At 46.7% G+C, this 24,943-nt stretch overlaps 1 protein-coding gene across 6 annotated transcripts in view; it reads left to right on the top strand.

The window, feature by feature from the left end:
• Positions 1–24,943, top strand: part of LOC147124576 (zinc finger FYVE domain-containing protein 16-like) — a 108,167-nt gene that overhangs the window by 61,160 nt on the left and 22,064 nt on the right. For all 6 annotated transcript variants that reach the window (XM_085989693.1, XM_085989684.1, XM_085989703.1 and 3 more), the window contains 2 exons: positions 11,118–11,200; positions 14,089–14,193. In XM_085989693.1, coding sequence (XP_085845819.1) covers positions 11,118–11,200; positions 14,089–14,193 — 188 coding nt within the window. The remainder of the gene's footprint in view (positions 1–11,117; positions 11,201–14,088; positions 14,194–24,943) is intronic.

Below are 24,943 nucleotides of genomic sequence, written 5' to 3'. Positions count from 1 at the left end.
GTCCGCAAAATAATAATGGTATATATAAAGCTTAAATTAAACATTTAAAAATCCAAAATGATGCACAGACACTTTAAATGAGTTTATGCAAATATTGGCCCGGATTAAGATGTTTAAAATTATCAAAAAATTACATTCTTATTCAGGTTGGTGCAATGAAGGGACTTATAAATAAAATTGAAATTCAGTACATTTATTATCATTAGAATTCCGTAAATTGTATAATTATTTGGGGATTCCATTGCATATCATTAGGGGATTCCCTTTGTAAATGATTGCAACGGAATCCTCCTTTGTTATTGGAGGACCAGGGCCACGTGATCCCAGGGATGCTTTTGAACCGCCTGCATCCCTGGGATCTGCGGGCCTTTATGCTGACGTCCGCCTTGAGGCCCAAGACTGGAACTCTTCACAGCCTGGGAGCCTGGAGGTAAATTCGTAAATGTTTTGTGGGTCGGAGGCATACTCTGGAGCTACGCCTCCGAATGCAATTTCTAAACTTAGTTTTTTGGGCCAACCAGAATGATTGCAGTCTTTTCCAGTTCTGTATTTTCCCATGTTTCTCACTGAAGGATGAAGTTTAACCTCTGTGATTGTATAAAATCCTTGTGAAACACTGTAGCCTGTGTTCTATGTGTGTGATACTTTAATTGGTCAAATAAGGAACTTCACCATCTTGATTTGCTGAAGTATAGATCATGACAGATCCCACAGAAAAACAATGAATTAAAATGTTGCAGATCACTATTTGTTTTCGGATGTACTACGTGCCATCTTGGATTTCTGACCCAGCTGAGTGTATATCTTCTGTATAAAACAGCAAATGCAGAAATTAAATTTGTTAAAATAATTGTCTACCCATAAAAGTGGTCACTAATATTAGAAGTCACTGAAAAGTTTATCCCATTGAGGCCTGGTGCTCGACTCTGCTTCAGTCTGGATTGGAAATATCACCTGTAGATTTCCAGCTGCATTGGATGTTGTTTGTGTATGGTGTGTGTGTGAGAGTTGGATGCATTGTAGTTTTCAATCTGTTTCTGTGGAACAACAATATCCATGGTATACCATTTATAATGCACACCCCATGATTGATGGGGAGAAAAGGATCCAACAACTGGTTAGTGTTTTATAACTACTATTGATAAATTATGTTCGTAAGAGAAGATGCATCGTAGGAGTTGCATCATAGAAGGCAGCGCCCCTCACCCTCAGCTTGTTGACCCTTATTCCCCATCTATTTCCTTCAGAGAGACTTTATTGAAAAAGAAAACAAATTTGGGTGAGGAAATACACTACTGTGGCTCTCTGTCTACCACTCTGTCTCTTCCAGAGCGCACATAAAATAAATGTCACATTTTTTCTCAGATACTACTGGTTTTTAAAACAAACTCTTGAAATTTGTCTCTAGATTTCTTTAAATTATTTTGAAAAACAACTGAGCAGAAGTTCAAGAAAAATATGCCATCCTTACAGCTGACTGTTAATGATTGCATGCTGGGAAATGCTCAGACTGCACAATCCAAATTCAGCACTCTGGTTTGGGGAAAGTGTCAAGTCCAAGTCCAGGCTTTTGGGCGAGACGGAGCCCTTCAAGTAAAAACTTCAGTGAAGGAGTTAAAAGATACAACAGATAATTCAAATAATAAATTATTACATTTTAATAATTGCACAGTACATATTTTAATTTTGTTTAAAGCCTTATTTTGGACATGATGAATTTCTGTTATCATGGGGAATAGCATACTGAGTGATTTGTGGGTAAAGATAAAACAGCACATTGTGGTGTTACAAGACATTGGCAATCATATGTGATGCCAGTATTCGGCATTCTGTTACATGTCACTAGGAATTTAACATCTACGGATGGCTATTTTAACATGTAGCATTTTATAATGGAATGTTTGCACCAATGGTGTAAATAACTGAAAACAAGTTTGGGGGCGGGATCAGAATTTCTTCCACTTTAAGTTAGTTGCCATATATCAGTATATAAGTCGTGTGTAATAGTTTTATCTCGTGTCAGTCATGATGCTTCTGTAAATGTGTTGTATTACAACGACAATCAGGTTACTGTTTTTTAGGTTGCCACAGGATCGTGATAAGCATAGTATTTTTTAAATGGTGAGAGATTGGGAAATGTTGGTGTTCAGAGGGACCTGGGTGTCCTTGTACACGAATCACTGAAAGTTAACATGCAGATACAGCAAGCAATTAGGAAAGCAAATGGTATGTTGGCCTTTATTACAAGAGGATTTGAGTATATAAGAGTAAAGCTGTCTTACTACAATTATATAGGGCCCTGGTGAGACCACAGCTGGAATATTGTGCACAGTTTTAGTCTCCTTACCGAAGGAAGGATACATTTGCCATAGAGGGAGTGCAATGAAGGTTCACCAGACTGATTCCTGTGATGAAGGGATTGTTCTATGAGGAGAGGTTGAGTAGACTATTTAAAAAAAAAATTTGTTCAGGAGATCTGGGCGTCGCTGGCAAGGCCAGCATTTATTGCCCATCCCTAATTGCCCTTGAGAAGGTGGTGGTGAGCCACCGCTGCAGTCCGTGTGGTGAAGGTACTCCCTCAGTGCTGTTGGTGAGGGAGTTCCAGGATTTTGACCCAGTGACGAAGAAACGGCGATATACTTCTAAGTCAGGATGGTGTGTGACTTGGAGGGGAGCTTGGAGGTGGTGGTGTTCTCATGCGCCTGCTGCCCTGCCCTTGTCCTTCTAGGCGGTAGAGGTCGCGGGTTTGGGAGGTGCTGCTGAAGAAGTCTTGGCGAGTTGCTGCAATGCATCTTGTAGATGGTACACACTGCAGCCATGGTGCGCCGGTGGTGGAAGGAGTGAATGTTTAAGGTGGTGGATGGGGTGCCAATCAACCGGGCTGCTTTGTCCTGGATGATTTTGAGCTGCTTGAGTGTTGTTGGAGATTCACTCATGCAGGCAAGTGGAGAGTATTCCATCACACTCCTGACTTGTGCCTTGCAGATGGTGGAAAGGCTTTGGGGAGTCAGGAGGTGAGACACTTGCCACAGAATGCCTAGCATCTGACCACCTCTTGTTGCCACAGTATTTATGTGGCTGGTCCAGTTAAGTTTCTGGTCAGTGGTGTGCCCCAGGATGTTGATGGATTCGGTGATGGTAATGCCTTTGAATGTCAAGGGGCGGTGGTTAGACACTCGCTTGTTGGAGACAGTCATTGCCCGGCACTTGTGTGGCGTGAATGTTACCTGCCACTTATCAGCCCAAGCCTGAATGTCGGCGAGGTCTTGCTGCATGCGAGCAGGGACTGCTTCATTATCTTAGCGGCGGCGGACCTGGGTGAACCGGCGACAGCGGAGCTAACTTAAAACCGAGGCGGCAGCAGTAGGTAGGCCCCACAGCGGCAGCAGGTAGGCCCCACAGCGGCGGCGAAGCAGCGGCGATGGCGGAGCTAACTTAAAACCGAGGCGGCAGCAGCAGGTAGGCCCCACAGCGGCGGCAGACCTGGGTGAAGCGGCGGCGGCAGCGGAGCTAACTAAAAACCGAGGCGGCGGAACAGGTAGGCCCCATAGCGGAGCAGGTAGGCTTACCAATCTCCAAGTGGGAGAGAGAGAAGTAAAAAGTAATCGAAGTGTGACGTCACCAGAAAGCAGGTAAGTGATTGGTTGGTGAGTATTTCTCTCTTTCTCTTTTCCAAACTTAAACTCTGGTTTATAGTTTCTAAGCTCTCTGTGGTGTAGTGGGTACTGTTGGTAAACAAGGGCCCTTGAGTAGATCATTTAATTATAGTGTAATTGGTGGTATTGATTTGATTTAATTTCATTTAAATTAATTAAAGGGTAAGTCATGGCAGCACAGCTCGGCCCCGTAGTATGCTCCTCCTGCACTATGTGGGAAATCGGGGACACTTCCTGTGTCCCTAATGACCATGTGTGCAGGAAGTGTATTCAGCTGCAGCTACTGGCAGACCGCATTGCGGCGCTGGAGCTGCGAATGGATACATACTGGAGCATTCGCGATGCTGAGGACGTCGTGGATAGCGCGTTTAATCAGTTGGTCACACCACAGGTAAAGGTTGCACAGGCAGAAAGGGAATGGGTGACCACCAGGCAGAGTAGTAGGCGCAGGCAGGTAGTGCAGGAGTCCCCTGTGGTCATCCCCCTCTCAAACAGATATACCACTTTGGATACTGTTAGGGGGGGTGGCTTATCAGGAGAAAGCAGCAGCAGCCAACTTCCTGGCACCAGGGGTGGTTCTGCTGCACAGGATGGGAGGAAAAAGAGGGGTAGAGCTATAGTAATAGGGGATTCTATTGTAAGGGGAATAGATAGGCGTTTCTGCGGCCGCAAACAAGACTCCAGTTTGGTGTGTTGCCTCCCTGGTGCAAGGGTCAAGGATGTCTCAGAGCGGCTGCAGAACATTTTGGAAGGGGAGGGTGAACAACCAGTTGTCGTGGTGCATATAGGTACCAACGATATAGGTAAAAAAACAGGATGAGGTCCTAAAAGCTGAATATAGGGAGTTAGGTAAATTTTAAAAAATAGGACCTCAAAGGTAGTGATCTCAGGATTGCTACCAGTGCCACATGCTAGTCAGAGTAGAAATAGAAGGATATTTCAGATGAATACGTGGCTAGAGGAATGGTGCAAGGGGGAGGGATTCAAATTCCTGGGACATTGGAACCGGTTCTGGGGGAGGTGGGACCAGTACAAACCGGACGGTTTGCACCTGGGCAGGATCGGGACCGATGTCCTAGGGGGAGTGTTTGCTAGTGCCCTGGGGGAGGGTTTAAACGAAAATGACAGGAGGTTGGGAACCTGAGCAGGGAGACAGAGGAAAGGGAAACCAGGATAGAAGCAAAAGATAGGAAGGAGAAAAACAAAGGTGGCAGTCAGAGAAATCAAGGGTTTAAATCAAACATGACCACAGTAAATAATAATTCTAAAAGGTCTAAGAGCATTAAAAAAACAAGCCTGAAGGCTTTGTGTCTTAATGCGAGGAGCATTCGTAATAAGGTGGATGAATTAGCTGCGCAAATAGAGGTAAACGAATATGATATGATTGGGATTACGGAGACATGACTCCAGGGTGACGAAGGCTGGGAACTCAACATCCAGGGGTATTCAATATTCAGGAAAGATGGGCAAAAAGGAAAAGGAGGTGGGGTACCATTGCTGGTTAAAGAGGAGATTAACACAATTGTAAGGAAGGATATTAGCTGTGATGGTGTGGAATCTGTATGGGTAGAACTGAGAAATACCAAGGGGCAGAAAACGTTAGTGGGAGTGGTATATAGACCCCCAAACAGTAATGCGGAGGTTGGGGATGGTATTAAAAGGGAAATGAGAGAAGCGTGCAATAAGGGCACAGCAGTTATCATGGGTGACTTCAATCTACATATAGATTGGGCTAACCAAATTAGTAACAATACTGTGGATGAAGAATTCCTGGAGTGTATACGGGATGGTTTCCTGGACCAATATGTCGAGAAACCAACTAGAGATCAGGCCATCTTAGACTGGGTATTATGTAATGAGAGAGGATTAATTAGCAATCTTGTGCGAGGCCCCTTGGGTTGGAGCGATCATAATATGATAGAATTCTTTATTAAGATGGAGAATGAAGTAGTTGACTTGGAGACTAGGGTCCTGAATTTAAATAAAGGAAACTACAGTGGTATGAGGCGCGAGTTGGGTAGGATTGATTGGAGAATGTCACTCGGTTGACGGTGGATAGGCAATAGCAAACATTCAAAGATCGCATGGATGAACTACAGAATTTGTTCATCCCAGTTTGGCATAAAAATAAATCAAAAAAGCTGACAACTGTGGCTAACAAGGGAAATTAGGGATAGCATAAGATCCAAGGAGAGGACACATAAATTGGCCAGAAAAAGCAGTAAACCTGAGTATTGGGAGCAGTTGAGGATTCAACAAAGGGATTAATTAAGAGGGGGGAAATAGAGTATGAAAGTAAGCTTGCAGGGTACATAAAAACTGACTGTAAAAGCTTTTATAGATATGTGAAGAGAAAAAGATTGGTGAAGTCAAGCGTAGGTCACTGGCAGTCAGAATCAGGGGAATTTATAATGGGGAACAAAGAAATGGCAGACCAATTAAATACATACTTTGGTTCTGTCTTCAAAGGAGGACACAAATAACCTCCCAGAGATGTTGGGGAACATAGGGTCTAATGAGAGGGAGGAACTGAAAGAAATCAGTACTTGTAGGGAAATGGTGTTAGGGAAATTGACGGTATTGAAGGCCGATAAATCCCCAGGGCCTGATAATCTGCATCCTAGGGTACTTAAGGAAGTGGCCCTAGAAATAGTAGATGCATTGCTGGTCATCTTCCCAAATTCTATAGACTCTGGAACAATACCCATGAATTGGAGGGTAGCTAATGTTACCCCACTATTCAAAAAAGGTGGTAGAGAGAAAACAGGGAATTATAGACCGGTAAGCCTGACATCAGTCGTGGGGAAAATGCTAGAGTCCATTATAAAAGATGTAATAGCAGAGTACTTGGAAAACAGTGACGGGATCGGACAAAGTCAACATGGATTTACAAAAGGTAAATCGTGCTTGACTAATCTACTGGAATTTTTTGAGGATGTAACTGGTAGAATAGATAAGGGAGAACCAGTGGATGTGGTGTATTTGGACTTTCAGAAGGCTTTCGATAAGGTCCCGCATAAGAGATTAGCATGTAAAGTTAAGGCACATGGGATTGGGGGCAAGGTATTAACTTGGATAGAGAACTGGTTGGCAGACAGAAAGCAAAGAGTTTGAATAAACGGGTCTTTTTCCGAGTGGCAGGCAGTGACTAGTCGGGTACCGCAGGGATCGGTCCTAGGACCCCAGCTATTCACAATGGGGCAGTAATTCCTCCCCAAACGCGTGAGTACGGAAGGGGTACTCACACGTCCGGCCGGAGGAAATGCCGGTTTTCAGCATGCGCTAAAAACCGGCATTTCCTCTCCTCTAACCCAAGAGGTGAAGAGGCTAGCGCGTGTGCTGTAGGGGGCAGCGCGTGTGTCTTGGATTTCCTCTGTTTTGGGGGATTTGCGCATGTCTAAAGGCCTCCGGTCTTTACGTTTGTAAAAAGCACACGTAAGTATTTATTTTTACAGGTAAGTGGTGTTTTAGTGTAATTTAGAATTTTTTTTTCCACAGGTTTATTATTTTTAAGAATCTACAATAAGGTAAGTTTAGTTTTGGACCCTTTTTTATTAAAAATTTATTTTTTTCAAAAAAAAATTGTTTAAATTATTTTTTTAAACTTATTTATACTTAATTTAATGATTGGGATGTTTTTTAAATCTTTATTTAAAGTTTAAATAGTGTTTTGGGCCCCCGTAGTTTTCATGAGTTTGACAATTCTTACACTCAAACTCATGAATGAACCTTCCCCTCCCTTGATTGGTTGTGCAGTGCTCACCTGATCCCAGCCGGCACATCGCACTAACTACGCCGCTGGATCAGGTAAGCACTGCGCGCTGACATCTGAACCGGGCCTGTGACAGGAAATGCAAGCAGGCCCGGGCTTCAGATGTCAGCGCGCAGGGTGAGTGCAGATCGGGGGCTTGCACGCGCGGCAACCCCCCGACACCAAGTTCTGGGCCAATATATATAAATGATCTAGACGAGAGAACTAGATGTAATATTTCCAAGTTTGCAGACGACACAAAGCTGGGTGGGCGTGTGTGCTGTGAGGAGGATGCCGAGAAACTCCAGTATGATTTGGACAGGTTGGGTGATTGGGCAGAAGCATGGCAGATGCAATATAACGTGGATAAATGCGAGGTTATCCACTTTGGTGTCAAAAACAGGAAGGTAGATTATTATCTGAATGGCAATAGATTGGGAGAAGGGGAAGTGCAACGAGACCTGGGTGTCCTTGTGCACCAGTCGCTGAAGGTAAGCATGCAGGTGCAGCAGGTGGTTAAGAAGACAAATGGTATGTTGGCCTTCGTAGCGAGAGGGTTTGAGTACAGGAACAAGGATGTCTTGCTGCAGTTGTACAGGGCCTTGGTGAGACCACATCTTGAGTATTGTGTGCAGTTTTGGTTGCCTTATCTGAGGAAGGATGTTCTTGCCATGGAGGGAGTGCAGCGAAGATTCACCAGACTGATACCTGGGATGGCAGGAATGACGTATGAGGAGAGATTGGGTCGATTGGGCTTATACTCGCTGGAGTTTAGAAGAATGAGAGGGGGTCTCATTGAAACTTATAAAATTCTAACAGGACTAGACAGACGAGATGCAGGAAGGATGTTCCCGATGGCCGGGGAGTCCAGAACCAGGGGTCACAGTCTAAGGATAAGGGGTGAGCCATTTAGGACAGAGATGAGGAGGAATTTCTTCACCCAGAGAGTGGTGAACCTGTGGAATTCTCTACCACAGAAGGCAGTAGAGGCCAATTCTTTAAATATATTCAAGAAGGAGTTAGATATATTTCTTGAGGCTAAAGGGATCAAGAGATATGGAGAGAAGGCAGGGATAGAGTACTGAATTTGGATGATCAGCCATGATCTCATTGAATGGCTGAGCAGGCTCGAGGGGCCGAATGGCCTACTCCTGCTCCTATCTTCTATGTTTCTATCTGAGGAGTTGCGGATGTCACTGAACACTGGGCAGTCATCAGCGAACATCCCCATTTCTGACCTTCTGTTGGAGGGAAGGCCATTGATGAATCAGCTGAAGATGGTTGGGCTGAGGACACTGCCCTGAGGACCTCCTGCAGCGATGATTGACCTCCATCCACTGCAAACATCTTCATTTGTGCTCGATATGACTCCAGCCAGTGGAGAGTTTTCCCCCTGATTCCCATTGATATAAGTTTTACAAGGCTCCTTGATGCCACACTCAGTCAAATGCTGCCTCGATGTCAAGGGCAGTCACTCTTGCCTCACCTCTGGAATTCAGCTCCTTTTGTCCATGTTTGGACCAAGGATGTAATGAGGCCTGGAGCCGAGTGGTCTTGGCGGAACCCAAACTGGGCATCAGTGAGCAGGTTATTGGTGAGTAAGTGCCGCTTGACAGCACTGTTGACGACACCTTCCATCACTTTGCTGATTGAGAGTAGACTGATGGGGCAGTAATTGGCCGGATTGGATTTGTCCTGCTTTTTGTGGACAGGACATACTTGGGCAGTTTTCCACATTGTCGGATAGATGCCAGTACTGGAATAGCTTGGCTAGAGGCACGGCTAGTTCTGGAGCACAAGTCTTCAGCACAACAGCTGGGATGTTGTCGGGACCCATAGCCTTTGCTATATCCAGTGCGCTCAGCTGTTTCTTGATATCGCGTGGAGTGAATCGAATTGGCTGAAGACTGGCTTCTATGATGGTGAGGACCTCGGGAGGAGGCCGATATGGATCATCCACTTGGCACTTCTGGCTGAAAATGGTTGCCAACGCTTCAGCCTTGCCTTTGCACTCGTGCTGGGTTCCACCATCATTGAGGATGGTGATATTTATGGAGCGGCCTCCTCCTGTTAATTGTCCACCACCATTCACGACTGGATGTGGCAGGACTGCAGAGCTTTGATGTGATCCGTTGATTGTGGGATTGCTTAGCCCTGTCTATAGTATGCTGCTTCCGCTTTTAAGCATGCATGTAGTCCTGTGTTGCATCTTCCCCAGGTTGGCACTGCATTTTTAGGTACACCTGGTTCTGCTCCTGGCATGCTTTTCTACACTCGTTGAACCAGAGTTGGATCCCTGGCTTGAAGGTAATGGTAGAGTGAGGGATATGCTGGGCCATGAGGTTACAGATTGTGGTGGAATACAATTCTGCTGCTGCTAATGGCCCACAGCACCTCATGGATGCCCAGTTTTGAGCTGCTAGATCTGTTCTGAATCTATCCCATTTAGCACGGTGGTAGTGCCGCACAACACGATGGAGGGTGCCCTCAGTGTGAAGATGGGACTTCGTCTCCACAATGATTGTGCGGTGGTCACTGTCACAAATGCTGTCATGGACAGATGCATCTGCGACAGGTAGATTGGTGAGGACGAGGTCAAGTAGGTTTTTCGCCTCGTGTTGGTTCTCTCGCCACATGTCACAGGCCCAGACTGGCAGCTATGTCCTTCAGGACTCGATCAGCTCGGTCAGTAGTGGTGTTTCCGAGCCACTCTTCGTGATGGATATTGAAGTCCCCCACCCAGAGTACATTCTGTGCCCTTGCTACTCTCAGTGCTTCTTGCAAGTGGTGTTCAATATGGAGGAGTACTGATTCATGAGCTGAGGGAAGGCAGTAGGTGGTAATCAACAGGAGGTTTCCTTGCCCATGCTTGACCTGAAGCCATGAGATTTCATGGGGTCCGGAGACAATGTTGAGGACTTCCAGGCCACTCCTTCCCGACTGTATACCACTGTGCCACCACCCCTGGTGAGTCTGTCCTGCCAGTGGGACAGGACAGTACCCATGGATGGTGATGGAGGAGTTTGGGACATTGGCTGAAAGGTATGATTCTGTGAGTATGACTATGTCAGGCTGTTGTTTGACTAGCCTGTGGGACAACTCTCCCAATTTTGGCACAAGTCCCCAGATGTTGGTGAGGAGGACTTTGCAGGGTCGCCTATATTCTTTGGAGTTTAGAAGAATGAGAGGTGATCTCATCGAAACATACAAAATTCTTACAGGGCGTGACAGGGTAGATGCAGGGAGGATGTTTCCCCTGGCTGGGGAATCTAGAACCAGGGGTCACAGTCTCAGAATAAGAGGTTGGCCATTTAGGACTGAAATGAGAAATTTCTTTACTCCAGAGGGTTGGGAATCTTTGGAATTCTGTACTCCAGAGGGCTATGGAGGCTCAGGTGTTGAGTATATTCAATACAGAGATTGATAGATTTTTGGATATTAAGGGAATCAAAGGACATGGGTATAGTGCAGGAAAGTGGAGTTGAGGTAGAAGATCAGCCATGATCTTATTGAATGGCGGAGCAGGCTCGAAGGGCCAAATGGCCTACTCCTGCTCCTATTTCTTATGTTAAGCATCTGAAACTGTGCTTCAAATTTCCAATAGCTGTAAGCAATGGCACAGGGAACTATCTATAGTTATTTGCAATATTTTTATTCTAATGTTCTAGCCACCTAAATTGTTTTTAATTAGTAAATATTTTCATTTGCAGTTTATCCTTGTCCTTTAATGAGTGTTCGATTCCGTAAAGCACTCTTTGGAGAAACGGGTCACACCATCATGAATTTGCTAGCAGTAAGTGTTCTGTTTTATATATTTTTTTTGTGCTTCCTCCCTACCCCCTTCCCCCCCCCCCCCCCCCCCCCACTCTCATGCATAAACATTTTTAAAATAATGCATGAATGGACAGGCTCATTCCTGCTTCTGGTATTTACAAGCCCAGAATACAAAATTAGCAAATTCAACACTAATGGATGAACATGCGCAAGGCCTGAAGGATATGTTGAAATGGAATGCTCATACACTTGCATTTTGGGTACTCTCCTGACAGGTGTCAAACTAAGGGTGAAATTTATTGGTGTTGCAGAGACTTCTTCGGGAATTATAAAGCAGCAATCCAGCCTGACTCGTGAATTGTCCTATTACAGTGCAATATACAACTTCATTACCCTTCCACAAACACTCTGGCACAAAAATTGTAATGGGTAAACCTTTGGAGACCATAATAGTGTAAAATTTAATATTCACCTTAGAAACGCATGACTTAATTAAGGACAGCCAGGATGGATTAGTAAAAGACAAGTAACGTCTGACAAACTTAATTGAGTTCCTTGAAGAAATAACAGTACATTGTTAAAGGAAATTCAGTGGATGTTGTTTATATGGATTTGCATAAGATGCTGCATTGGCGGCTTTTTGCTAAAATTAAGGTATTCGAGGAAAGGTGGTGATGTGGATAGAATCATAGAATAGTACAGCACAGAACAAGGCCATTTGGCCCATCAAGTTTGTGGCGGCTCTTTCGAAGAGCAATCCAGTTAGTCCCATTCTTTCCCCATATCCCTGCAATATTTTCTCCAAGTATTCAATTCCTTTTTGAATGCTACTATTGAATCTGTATCCACCACCCTATCAGGTAGTGCATTCCAAATCCTAACCACTTGTTGAGTGAAAAAGATTTTCCTCATGTCACCTCTGGTTCTTTTGCCAATCACCTTAAATCTGTGCCCTCATTATCGACCCTTCAGCCATTGGAAAGTTTCTCTTTATTTACTCCTATTTAAATCCTTCATGATTTTAAACGCCTCTATCAAATATCCTCTTAGCCTTCTCTGCTCCAAGGAGAACAACTCCAGCTTCTCTAGTCTATCCACGTAACTGTATTCCCTTATCCCTAGAATCGTTCCCATAAATCTCTTCTGTCCCCTCTCCAAAGCCTTCACGTCCTTCCTAAAGTGTGGTGCCCAGAATTGGACACAATACGCCAGCTGGGGCCGAATTAGTGTCTTATATAGGTTTAGCATAACTTCCTGGCTTCTATAGTCTATGCCTCTGCCTCTATTTATAAAGCCCAGCATCCCACATGCTTTATTAACTGCTTTGTTAACCTGTCCTGCCACCTTCAAAGATTTGTGCACAAGCGCCCCAGGTCTCTCTCTGTTCTTGCACCCCCTTTAAAATTGTACCATTTAGTGTGTATGGTCTCTCCTCAATCTTCCTACCAGAATGTATCACCTCACACTTCTCTGCATTGAATTTCATCTGCCATGTGTCAGCCCATTCCACCAGCCTGTCTGTCTTCTTGAAGTCTATTACTATCTTCCTCACTTTTTACTACACTTCCAAGGTTTGTGTCATCTGCAAATTTCAAAATTGTGCCCTATACCTCCAAGTCATTAATGTATATCAAAAACAGCAGTGGTCCTAGTACTGAACCTTGGGGAACGCCACTGTATACCTCCCTCCAGTCCAAAAAACAGCCATTCACCACAACTCTGTTTTCTATCCCTTAGCCAATGTTGTATCCATGCTGCTACTGCCCCCTTTATCCCATGGACTTCAATTTTGCTAACAAGCCTAGTATCTGGTCCTTTATCAAATGCCTTTTGAAAGTCCGTATACACATCAACTGCACAGCCCTCCTCCACCCGCTCTTACCTCATCAAAAAACTCAATCAAGTTAGTCAAATATGATTTGCCCATAACAATATGAAGCATTCTAATGGACAGAAAGCAAAAGGTTGTGGTTAGTGGATGTTTTTCAGACTGAAGGGATGTAAATAATGGTGTGCCCTCTCCAGGGGTCAGACCTAGTTGTACGTGTAAATTTAGAGATGGGTATGAGAACACTGTCAACATATGCAGATAGCACAACAATAGGGAGTATGATTATTTTGAGGACTGTAAGCATTCTGAGATTATGACTGTTGGGTTGTTGCTTGATTAGTCTCTGAGGCAGTTCTGCCAACTTGGAGGACTTTGCAAGGTCACCTGTGATGCGCCATCAATTACTCAAAAGACTGAGGTTAAGCGAGTAACAACCAGGCTTTTATTAACTAAAGAATGAAGGTCTTGTCTCGAGTGGTCGACCCGTCCAGAATACTAAGGGTCTGGGAGGTAGTCACTTATATACCTGGAATAGTGGGAGGAGTCAGCCGAGGCATGTCCAGACCTGTACCTAGTGGAATACACATAGACACAGACAGGTATGACAGTGGTTTACCACAACCTGAACTGACCTGTCTGTCTTGTCTAGATTGTAGTTGATTCGTTCTACCAATTTATTTATTTTTCCTTACAATTGAGTGATTTGCTAAGTCATTGAGGCAATCGCAGTGTGGAACCGGAGTCATGTGTGGACCGGAGTAGGAATGGCAGGCTCCCTTCCTTGGAAGATATTTATTGAACAATTTGGGTTAGTCTGCTTTCGTAGTTATTTTACTGGTACTGCCCAAATCACTTTCAATTTCACAAATTGCTATGGAATTTCAACTCTCAACATTTGGGTTACTAGTCCAGTACCATAACCATTTCACTGCTGTACCCATTAAGCAACTAGGTTTCAAGAGAATTTTGTGCTGATTCATACTGATAAGTATTTATGATCAAAAACTGTCGTTGTAACTGCCTCTTAGTTGAAATTTTGCCATTCACGTTCAAGTTTTTCTTTCTGTTCCTTGCAGGATCTTCGAAATTACCAATATACTCTGCCCACAATTGAGGGATTAGTACTTCTTGTGGAGATGGGGAAAAGCTCTATTAAAATCCCTAAGAGAAGGTACAATGAGGTTAGTAATGAGAATCAAACTGAACCATGTCTGATTGCTAAATGCCTGTAGGAGGAAAAGTTAAGTTTTTGATATGTTTTCTTTGTATCCATTACCGAGTGTCTGACATTGTGAGAAGCAGGATAAAAGATCAAGGGGGAAAAATTCGGTTGCTTTGCAACTCCCATTAGCGCCCTAAGAGGGCGCTTAAGGGGTGCAAAGCAACTAGCTGCCGGGCGCGGCACTCCCGTGAAATTCATGACATCATCGCCGTGCGCAGCGCCCCAGCCGCGATCTTCAGTGGCGCCCCCTGACTTACTGCTGGACGCTATGTCCGACGGGGGTCAGGGGGCCTACCTGCAGCTGGGGCAACGCTATTTAAAAGCGAGGTGCCGGGCGGCCATTTTTTGTTGCTGGCCGCCTGCCAGTACCTGACTCAGCTCCCGACCTCAGCCTCCTGACCCGCACCTCCTGGGGCCTCTTTCCTGCACCCCCCCCCCCGGCGGAGTGCCGGCTGCACTCCATGAGCCCGGCACTTCTCGAGTGCCGGGCTCCCTTGCTGGCACTCCAATCCCCGCTGTGCCTTGGGTTACGCTGCGCAAGGCCCCTCCCCTTTAAGAAGGGGAGGAAGGTCTGCAATACTGCAGCGTTGCAGTACGACAAGTCCCCTGGACCTGATGGCCTGCATCCTAGGGTCTTAAAAGAAGTGGTTGCAGAGATAGTGGATGCATTGGTTGTAATCTACCAAAATTCCCTGGATTCTGGAGAGGTCCCAGCGGATTGGAAAACTGCAAATGTAACGCCACTATTCGAGAAAGGAAAGAGACAGAAAGCAGGAAACTATAGGCCAGTTAGTCTAACATCTATCATTGGGGAAAATGCTGGAATCCATTATTAAGGAGGTAATAGCAGGACATTTAGAAAATCATACGACAATCAAGCAGAGTCAACATGGTTTTATGAAAGGGAAATCGTGTTTGACAAATTTGCTAAAGTTCTTTGAGGATGTAACAAACAGGGTGGATAAAGGGGAACCAGTAGATGTAGTGTATTTGGATTTCCAGAAGGCATTCGACAAGGCGCCACATAAAAGGTTACTGCACAAGATAAGAGCGCACGGGGTTGGGGGTAATATATTGGCATGGATAGGGGATTGGCTAACTAACAGAAAACAGAGAGTCGGGATAAGTGGGTCATTTCGTCGGGATAAATGGGTCCTTTTCCGGTTGGCAATCATTAACTAGTGGGGTGGCACAAGGATCAGTGCTGGGGCCTCAACTATTTACAATCTATATTAATGACTTGGATGAAGGGACCGAGTGTACTGTAGCCAAATTTGCTGATGATACAAAGATAGGTGGGTTAGCAAGTTGTGAGGAGGACACAAAGGGGGAGAAATTCAGTTGTGAGCGCCACCCGTTAGCGCCTTAAGAGGGCGATAAGTGGGGCGCTAACCAACTAGCGCCCGGGCGTGGCGAGACCTGCGCCTCTCGCGAAAGTGAGCGGACATTTAGCGGCGGCGCTAAACCATACCGCCCGCTCTCCTGCGCACGCAGATCTTGACTTCATTCCAGAGTGCAACGCCCTTGGGGCGCCCCGGACTGGAAATTCAGTGGTGCCCACCTCCTTTCCGCCTGTCGCTACCAACGACAGGTTGACTGGAACGCTTCCCAGTCGCTGTGGGGCTGGGGGGGGCGCTATTTAAAGGGGGCTCTTCCTGTCTTCTATGTGGTAGCCATTTTTGGACCACTCGTTCTGAGAGAGAGATTTGCAGAGACAAAGAGAGAAAGAGAGACTTCTGCATTGAGTCAACGCTGTCTGAGGTAGTTTTGACTTCTAACCATAACTTTGTACAGGAAACTTTGTGTTATCCGGAGGCTAAGTGTCCGGCAAGCTCAAGCCACCGGCAAAAATCAGGAGCTGTTTCGTTAGGTTTTTTTTCTTCTCGTGGCTTTTTTTTCAACAGTCAGGCTCTGGAAAGTCTCTCTGAAGCTGTTGCTAAGCTACAGAGACACTTCCAAGGTACGGGCCGACTGTTTAGAAGCTGTTGCTAAGCAACAGTGTTTGTTGTCAGATACGGAGATGAAAAGCTCCGTATGCTTCAACATTAACGCTGGTGTGTCCGGCAGTTTTGAGGGAACGGCAACAGCTCGGTGCCGGATAGCACAAAGTTTCCTGTAGTTGCTTTGCTTTTTCACCGGCATAACTTTTTAATTGTCCACATATTATGGGGGCTGCAATGGATGGGAACGTCGTGCTTCTCCATCACATTGAGAGGGCACAGAGATGCAGAGAGAGAGTGGCAATCATGGCCAGACGGAGGAGGGCCAACAGGTGTCGGTACAGGAGACCTTACCGCCCCAGGGTTTTTCGACAACAGTTCTCCTACATCAATATGTCTGAGGAGCAGTGTTTGCAAAGGCTGTGATTCAGCAAGGAGGTGGTCACTGAGCTCTGCCACCTCCTCCAGCCAGATCTGCAACCTCAACTGAGGAGCAGTGAAGGGAACAGTGGCTCTCAACTTTTATGCCACCGACTCCTTTCAATCTGCTACTGGGGACATTGCCAATATCTCCCAGTTTGCGGTGCATTGCTGCATCCGTCAAGTCACAAATGCCCTCTTTTTAAAAGGAGACGAGAGTACACCTCTTTCCCCATGACCCCGGACAAGCAGCAAGAGCGCGCAGCGGGCTTTGCAAGAATAGCGGGCTTCCCCATGGTGCAGGGCGCCATTGACTGCACCCATGTGGCTTTGCGGGCGCCACAAGAGAATGCTGAGGATTTCCGCAACCGAAAGGGCTTCCATTCCTTGAACGTCCAGTTGGTCTGTGACCACAGACAGCTGATACTCGCTGTCAATGCCCACTTTCCAGGCAGCAGCCGCGATGCCTTCAACCTGCGCCAGACTTCTGTGGCAGACCTTTTCGAGGCCCCGCTTCACCCAGGAGGCTGGCTTCTCGGGGACAAGGGCTATCCTCTGTGCACCTGGCTGATGACCCCGCTCCGTTCGCCCAGCCTGCAGAAGAACGATACAACAAGAGCCATCAAGCTACCAGGAACATCGTTGAGCACACAATCGGCATGCTCAAGCAACGGTTCCGCTGTCTGGACCACTCTGGAGGAGCCCTGCAGTACTCGCCTGAGCGAGTCTCCCACTTCGTTGTTGTGTGCTGCATGCTGCATAACCTGGCAATCCTCAGGTTCCAGCCAATGCCACCGGGCCTTGGAGCACGAGGAGGAGGAGCAGCAGCAGCACCAAGACGGGAGGGAGGCACAAAGTGCAAGGGCCGTCCGTCAAAGGCTTATAGCAAGTCGCTTCTAGGCCCCCCTCTGAGGGAATGGCGTCTGCCATTCAAAGAACCTGAATGGAACCATGCCGCAACCCCTAGGCCAGTCAAGGCAACAATGAGTGCAAAGAACAAACATGCACATTTTGAATAAACACACTTTATTTACAAAACTGTGTATCTTTCCCGCATGACAAAGTAATAGAAAGAAACACACAAAGAAACAGTCAATCACATAACTGGCTCTCACAACCTGGAGACAATGTCCAAAACAGTAACAAAAATATGACCACGATCCTCGGCCTTCAATAAAACAATGAACAACATTTTGCCACACCACCTACTTTTTGCCTTTTGAGGGTGATCTGCTTCCCTTGCAAAATTGCCCCCTTCCCACTCTGCCGCACTGGGACCCCAGTGGCTGCAGCAAGGCTGGTGGAAGGCTGCTGAGTGTCAGAAACTGAGACTGTAGATGCCCTTGAGGGACGGCCTGGACCAGCTCTGGGCCTGGAGGGCCCGGCTGCTGACTGCTCCAACTCTGCATGGGCGGCGGCAGTCTGTCCTACAGGTGGTGGCAACTGCAGTGGAGAAGTGACCGTGCTGGCAGCAGGAATGCTGTCATCCTGAGAGAGGACAGCAACTCCCCGCTCGACCGACACACTGGCACTCCCACGGGGCAGCACTTCAGCATACGCAGCAATCTGCGGGAGCACAGATTGCTGGCCTGCTGCGGTGCGGGGAGGGCCCCAGGGAAACCTGCCCGATCCAGCGAGGGTGACATCAGTTAGTGCTCGCGTGGCCTCAATCTGCGTCTGCATGAGACCAGCCACTTACTGCATTGCAGCACTTAACATTTGCGTGGCAGATGCCTGTGCTGCACCGAAGTCCTGGACACTCCTTGCCAGTGACTCAATGGATTCGGGCATCCTTGCCACTGCAGCCATGAGCTCAGTGTGCCTTTGCTCCGCCTGGGCGCTCGTTTCAGCGAGGAGCCGCACCTCTTCTGCGCTCACTGTAACAGGACTTGAGGCCATACTCTCCCTTCGGGGAGAAGGCCCCCGAGCTTCCCTACCCCCCTCGCTTTGCTGCAGCCCGCTGGGTCCAAGGAGCTTCACCCTCATCAGACCATTCCCGCCCGCTCCCCTCCAGGGAAGGTGTGTCCCCAGTATGGCCATGGGCTGCCTCGGCAGAGGGTTGCGCTGATGGTCCGGCTTCCTCTTCCTCCTTGCCTTCAGATTCACTCCCAGTGGCAGCTTGAGGGCCCGCCTCCTCACCTGGTGAATCAGCATCTGAAAGCAGGGAGGTACAAGAGTGGCTTAAGTGTGAGGACAGGGTGGCAGCAAGGGAGGCATGAGTGCAGCGATGTACTGATTTGGATCGAGCGTGTCAAAGGATGCTGTTGTGAGGAACAAGTGGAAGGAGAGAGGTCAAAAAGGTGATGACCTTGCCATTGCTGGCCAGAATGGGGTCGGCGTCTCCAGTGGCGACGGGGCCAAGCATCCGGCTTGCCACAATCCGGTGGACTCGCTGCTCCAGATCGGTCAGGGCTTGAAGATGAGGCCGGCCTCGCCCGGTCCGTTGCTGCTGTCTCTTATGATGCGCCAGCTTGCCCTGCAAGAAAAAGGACGGGGTCTGAGTAAAGGTGCAGCTGTGATTTTGGCTGAAATGCCTCCCGTGGTCGAATAGCCCTTACTGTGTGCAGCCATGATCTTGGCTGAAATGCCTCCCGTGGTCGAATAGCCCTTACTGTGTGCAGCCATGATCTTGGCTGAAATGCCTCCCATGGTCGAATAGCCCTTACTGTATGCAAAGTGCTGAATGTGCGTGTGAGTTTCCTGAAAGGGCCATAGGTGTTGGAGGAGCGCTGGGCATTGGGGCTTTCAAGACCCTTTGGCCATAAAGCGAGGTCGAGATGGATGGATGGATGAAGAGGTTTCTGAAAAAGGCACTCACCCTGACGACCTGAGTGAGGTCGTTGAACTTCTTCCTGCATTGCACAGGGGTCCTAGGCACCATGCTGCTGGAGGTCACTCTGTGAGCCACCTCCCTCCAAGCTTTTCGGTACTCACTGGGCAGAGGCCTCCTGCCACTCTCCGGGTACAGGAGAGATCACCTGCGCTCCACCGCGCCAACCAGAGCTTCCAAGGCCCCATCGCTGAAACGCTGCGCTCGCTCCCTGGCCCTCTCCATGGTCCTTGGCTGCAGAATTTGGCAGCAGGTCTGTCCAGGCCGCGATTCAGGGCTCCGATGCGCAGGGTGCGGCTGCAAATCAAGATCGACCCTCCCCTTTAAGAGCTGACCGGCGCCAGCGTGTCTGTGTACAATCGCTAACTGACAGCACCTGCGCTGCGCCCGCCCTTGGCGTTAGCGCCTCGCTCCTCCGGCTTAGCGCCTTAAGAGAGTCATGCAGCGCCTGATTTAGCGCTGCAATCCGCTCCAGGGGCGAGACAAACCAATTTCGCAGTAGGTGGCGATAGTTTGCACTGGGCGCAAAACTTTGCGTCCGGCCAATAATTACACCCCAAGTGGGGCGATACCGAATTTCTCCCCCTAAGAGTCTGCAAAGGGATATCGATAGGTTAAGTGAGTGCAAAAATTTGGCAGATGGAGTAATAATGTGGGAAAATGCGAGATTATCCACTTTGGAAGGAAGAATGAAAAAGCAAATGATTATTTAAATGGAGTGAGACTACAAAATGCTGCGGTACAAAGGGATCTGGGGGTCCTAGCACATGAAACACAAAAAGTTAGCATGCAGGTACAGAAAGTAATTAGGAAGGCTAATGGAATGTTGGCCTTTATTGCAAGGGGTATGGAGTATAAAAGTAGGGATGTTTTGATGCAACTTTACAGGGCGTTGGTGAGACTGCACCTGGAGTACTGCGTACAGTTTTGGTCTCCATATTTAAGGAAGGATATTCTTGCATTGGAGGCAGTGCAGAGAAGGTTCACTAGGTTGATTCCTGGGATGAAAGGGTTGACGTATGATGAAAGGTTGAGCAGATTGGGCCTATACTCATTGGAGTTTAGAAGAATGAGAGGTGATCTTATTGAAACATAAGATTCTGCGGGAGATTGACAGGGTGGATGCTGGGAGGATGTTTCCCCTAGTGAGGGTATCTAGAACTAGGGGGGCATAGTTTCAGAATAAGGGGTCGCCCATTTAAGATGGAGATGAGGAGGAATTTCTTCTGAGGGTCGTGAATCTTTGGAATTCTCTACCCCAGAGAGCTGTGGAGGCGGAGTCATTGAATATATTCAAGGCGGAGATTGACAGACATTTGAACTACAAGGGAGTCGAGGGTTATGGGGAGAGTGGGAAAGTGGTGTTGCAACATGTGGGAGCTGGTGGACACCATTGATGCTCACGGTGATCACATTTGCAGTAAGTGCTGGTTGCTCGAGGAATTCCGGCTTCGTGTTGATGAGCTGGAATCAGAGCTTCAAACACTGAGACACATCAGGGAGGGGGAGAGTTACCTGGACTCTCTGTTTCAGGAGGTAGTCACACCAATTAGAGTAATTAATTCAGATGTTGTCCGTGGCCAGGGACAGGATGGTGTGACTAGAAGTGAGGTAGGTACGGGGATCCAGGAGGTAGTGTTGGAGGAGCAGCAGCCCTTGCTCTTGTCCAACAGGTTTGAGGCTCTTACTCCCTGTGAGGATGGGAACGGGGACTGCGGGGAGGATGAGCAACCTGGCCACAGCACCGTGGAGCAGGGGGCCATTCAAGTGGGGGGAGTTAAAAGAAATGTTGTAGTGGTAGGGGATAGTATCGTTAGGGGGATAGATAGGGTTCTTTGCAGCCGAGAGCGAGAGTCCCGAAGGCTGTGTTGCCTGCCCGGTGCCCGGGTTAAGGACATCTCCTCTGGGCTGGAGAGAAACTTGGAGGGGGAGGATCCAGTTGTCGTGGTCCATGTTGGTACCAACGACATAGATAGGACAAGGAAAGAGGTTCTGCTGACGGAGTTTGAGCAGCTAGGGGCCAAATTAAAAAGCAGAACCACAAGGGTAATAATCTCTGGATTACTACCTGAGCCACGTGCAAATTTGGCTAGGGTAAATAAAATCAGAGAGTTAAATGCGTGGCTCAAAGACTGGTGTGGGAGAAATGGGTTTTGCTTCTTGGGACACTGGCATCAGTACTGGGACAGGAGAGAGCTGTTCCGTTGGGACGGACTTCACTTGGCCAGTGCTGGGACTGGAATCCTGGCGAATCGAATAACTAGGGCTGTAGAGAGGGCTTTAAACTAATTAGCGGGGGGAGGTTTTAAGAGAGCGAAAAATAAAAATGGCAGAGGAGAAGGCAATAGAGCAAGGTAGTAGTGGGGGAATTAAAAACCAGAGCGTGTCAGGAAGGGACAGAATGTATATAATGATAAAGGTAAAGTAGTAAAAGGGGTAAAAGCAGGAATAAATTGTCAGAAAACATATTTGAAAGTTCTTTATCTGAATGCACGCAGCATTCGTAACAAAATAGACGAGTTGACGGTACAAATAACTACACATGGGTATGATCTGGTGGCCATTACGGAAACATGGCTGCAAGATGATCATGACTGGGAACTAAACATACAAGGATATTTGACAATTAGGAAGGACAGACAGGAAGGAAAGGGAGGTGGGGTTGCTATGTTAATCAAGGATGGAATCACTGCAATAGTCAGAAATTATATTGGGTCAAAGGATCAGGATAGTGAAACAGTTTGGGTGGAGAAAAGGAATAATAAGGGGAAAAAGTCACAAGTGGGCGTAGTCTATAGGCCTCCTAACAGTTGCAACTCTGTTGGTCGGAGTATAAATCAGGAAATAGTTGGGGCTTGTAATAAGGGAACAGCTATAATCATGGGGGATTTTAACTTTCATATTGACTGGACTAATCAAATTGGGCATGGCAGCCTTGAGGAAGAGTTCATAGAGTGTATTAGGGACGGGTTCCTTGAGCAGTATGTAACTGAACCAACCAGGGGGCAGGCAATCTTAGATCTGGTCCTGTGTAATGAGACAGGATTAATAAAAAATGTACTAGTAAAGGATCCCCTTGGAATGAGTGACCATAATATGGTTGAATTCCAAATTCAGTTTGAGGGTGAGAGAGTTGGATCTCAAACCAGCGTACTGAGCTTAAATAAAGGAAACTATGAAGGTATGAGAGTAGAATTGACTAAAGTGGACTGGGAAAACAGATTAAAGTGTAAGACGGTACAAGAGCAGTGGTCTACATTCAAGGAGATATTTCACATCTTTCAAGATAAATATATTCCACTGAGGAAAAAGGGGAGTAAAAGAAAAGACAGCCATCCGTGGCTAAGTAAAGTAATAAAGGATAGTATCTGACTGAAAACAAGGGCATATAAAGTAGCCAAATCTAGTGGGAGGATAGAAGATTGGGAAGCATTTAAAAGCCAGCAAACAATAACTAAAATTAATTAAAGCAAAGATAGATTATGAAAGTAAACTAGCAAAAAATATAAAAACAGATAGCAAGAGTTTCTACAGCTATATAAAAAGAAAAAGGGTGGCTAAAGTGAACGTTGGTCCCTTAGAGGATGAGACCGGGAAACTAATGGTGGGGAACATGGAGATGGCAAAGACGCTGAACAAATATTTTGTATCAGTCTTTACAGTAGAGGACACTAAAAATATGCCAACACTGGACAAACGGGGCAATGGGGGGGGGGGGAGGAGCTAAACACGATTAAAATCACTAAGGAGATGGCACTCGGTAAAATAATGGGACTTAAGGCAGATAAATCCCCCGGACCTGATGGCCTACATTCTAGGGTCTTGAGATAAGTGGCGGTAGGGATTGTGGATGCATTGGTGATTATTTTCCAAAACTCCCTGGACTCAGGAAAGGTCCCGGCAGATTGGAAAACTGCTAATGTAACACCCTTATTTAAGAAGGGAAGTAGACAAAAAGCTGGAAACTATAGACCAGTTAGCCTAACATCTGTGGTTGGCAAAATGTTGGAGTCCATTATTAAGGAAACAGTAACAGAGCATTTGGATAAACATAATTTAATAGGACAGAGTCAGCATGGTTTTATGAAGGGGAAGTCATGTTTGACAAATTTGCTCGAATTCTTTGAGGATGTAACATACAGGGTGGACAAAGGGGAACCAGTGGATGTAGTGTATTTGGACTTACAAAAGGCATTTGACAAGGTTCCACACAAAAGATTACTGATCAAGATTAAAAAATCACAGGATTGGGGGTAATATACTGGCATGGGTGGAAGATTGGCTATCTAACAGAAAACAGAGAGTTGGGATAAATGGTTCGTTCTTGGGCTGGCAATCAGTAACTAGTGGTGTTCCGCAGGGGTCAGTGCTGGGACCCCAACTCTTTACAATCTATATTAACGATTTGGAGGAAGGGACCGAGTGCAACGTATCCAAGTTTGCCGACGATACAAAGATGGGAGGGAAAGCAGTGAGTGAGGAGGACATAAAAAGCCTGCAAAAGGACATAGACAGGCTAAGTGAGTGGGCAGAGATTTGGCAGATGGAATATAATGGAAAGTGTGAGGGTATGCACTTTGGCAGAAAAAATCAAAGAGCAAGTTATTATCTAAATGGAAAGAAACTGCAAAGTGCTACAGTACAAAGGGGTCTGGGGGTCCTGGTGCATGAAACACAAAGTTAGTATGCAGGTGATCAGGAAGGCCAATGGAATCTTGGCTTTTATTGCAAGGGGGATGGAGTATAAAAACAGGGAAGTCTTGCTGCAGTTATACAGGGTATTGGTGAGGCCACACCTGGAATACTGCGTGCAGTTTTGGTTTCCATATTTAAGAAAAGATATACTTGCTCTCGAGGCAGTTCAGAGAAGGTTCACTCGGTTGATTCTGGAGATGAGGGGGTTGGCGTATGAGGAAAGGTTGAGTAGGTTGGGCCTCTACTCATTGGAGTTCAGAAGAATGAGAGGCGATCTTATCGAAACATATAAGATTGTGAGGGAGCTTGATCGGGTGGATGCGGTGAGGATGTTTCCACTGATGGGTGAGACTAGAACTAGGGGGCATAATCTTAGAATAAGGGGCTGCCCTTTCAAAACTGAGATGAGGAGGAACTTCTTCACTCAGAGGGTAGTAAATCTATTGAATTTGCTACCCCAGAGAGCTGTGGAAGCTGCAACATTAAATAAATTTAAAACGGAGATGGACAGTTTCCTAGCAGATAAGGGAATTAGGGGTTACGGGGAGAGGGCAGGGAAGTGGACGTGAGTCTAGATTCGGATCAGCCATGATCCTATTGAATGGCGGAGCAGGCCCGAGGGGCCGTATGGCCTACTCCTGCTCCTACTTCTTCTGTTCTTATGGATCGGCCATGATCTTGTTGAATGACGGAGCAGGCTCGAGGGGCCGATTGACCTACTCCTGTTTCTTATGTTCTTTTGTTTTACTTGGATGATTTCAAAATATTTCCCCCTTTTTATGAGAAGGATATTGTGAGGACAATCAGTTCTCCATCAGATCACC

This window comes from Somniosus microcephalus, chromosome 1 (assembly GCF_052327205.1).
Source record: "Somniosus microcephalus isolate GS21.2 chromosome 1, FLI_Smic_1.0, whole genome shotgun sequence".
NCBI classification, from domain to species: Eukaryota; Metazoa; Chordata; class Chondrichthyes; order Squaliformes; family Somniosidae; genus Somniosus; species Somniosus microcephalus.
Note: the sequence above shows the minus strand (reverse complement) of the source record. Positions and strands in the feature narration are given on the sequence as shown.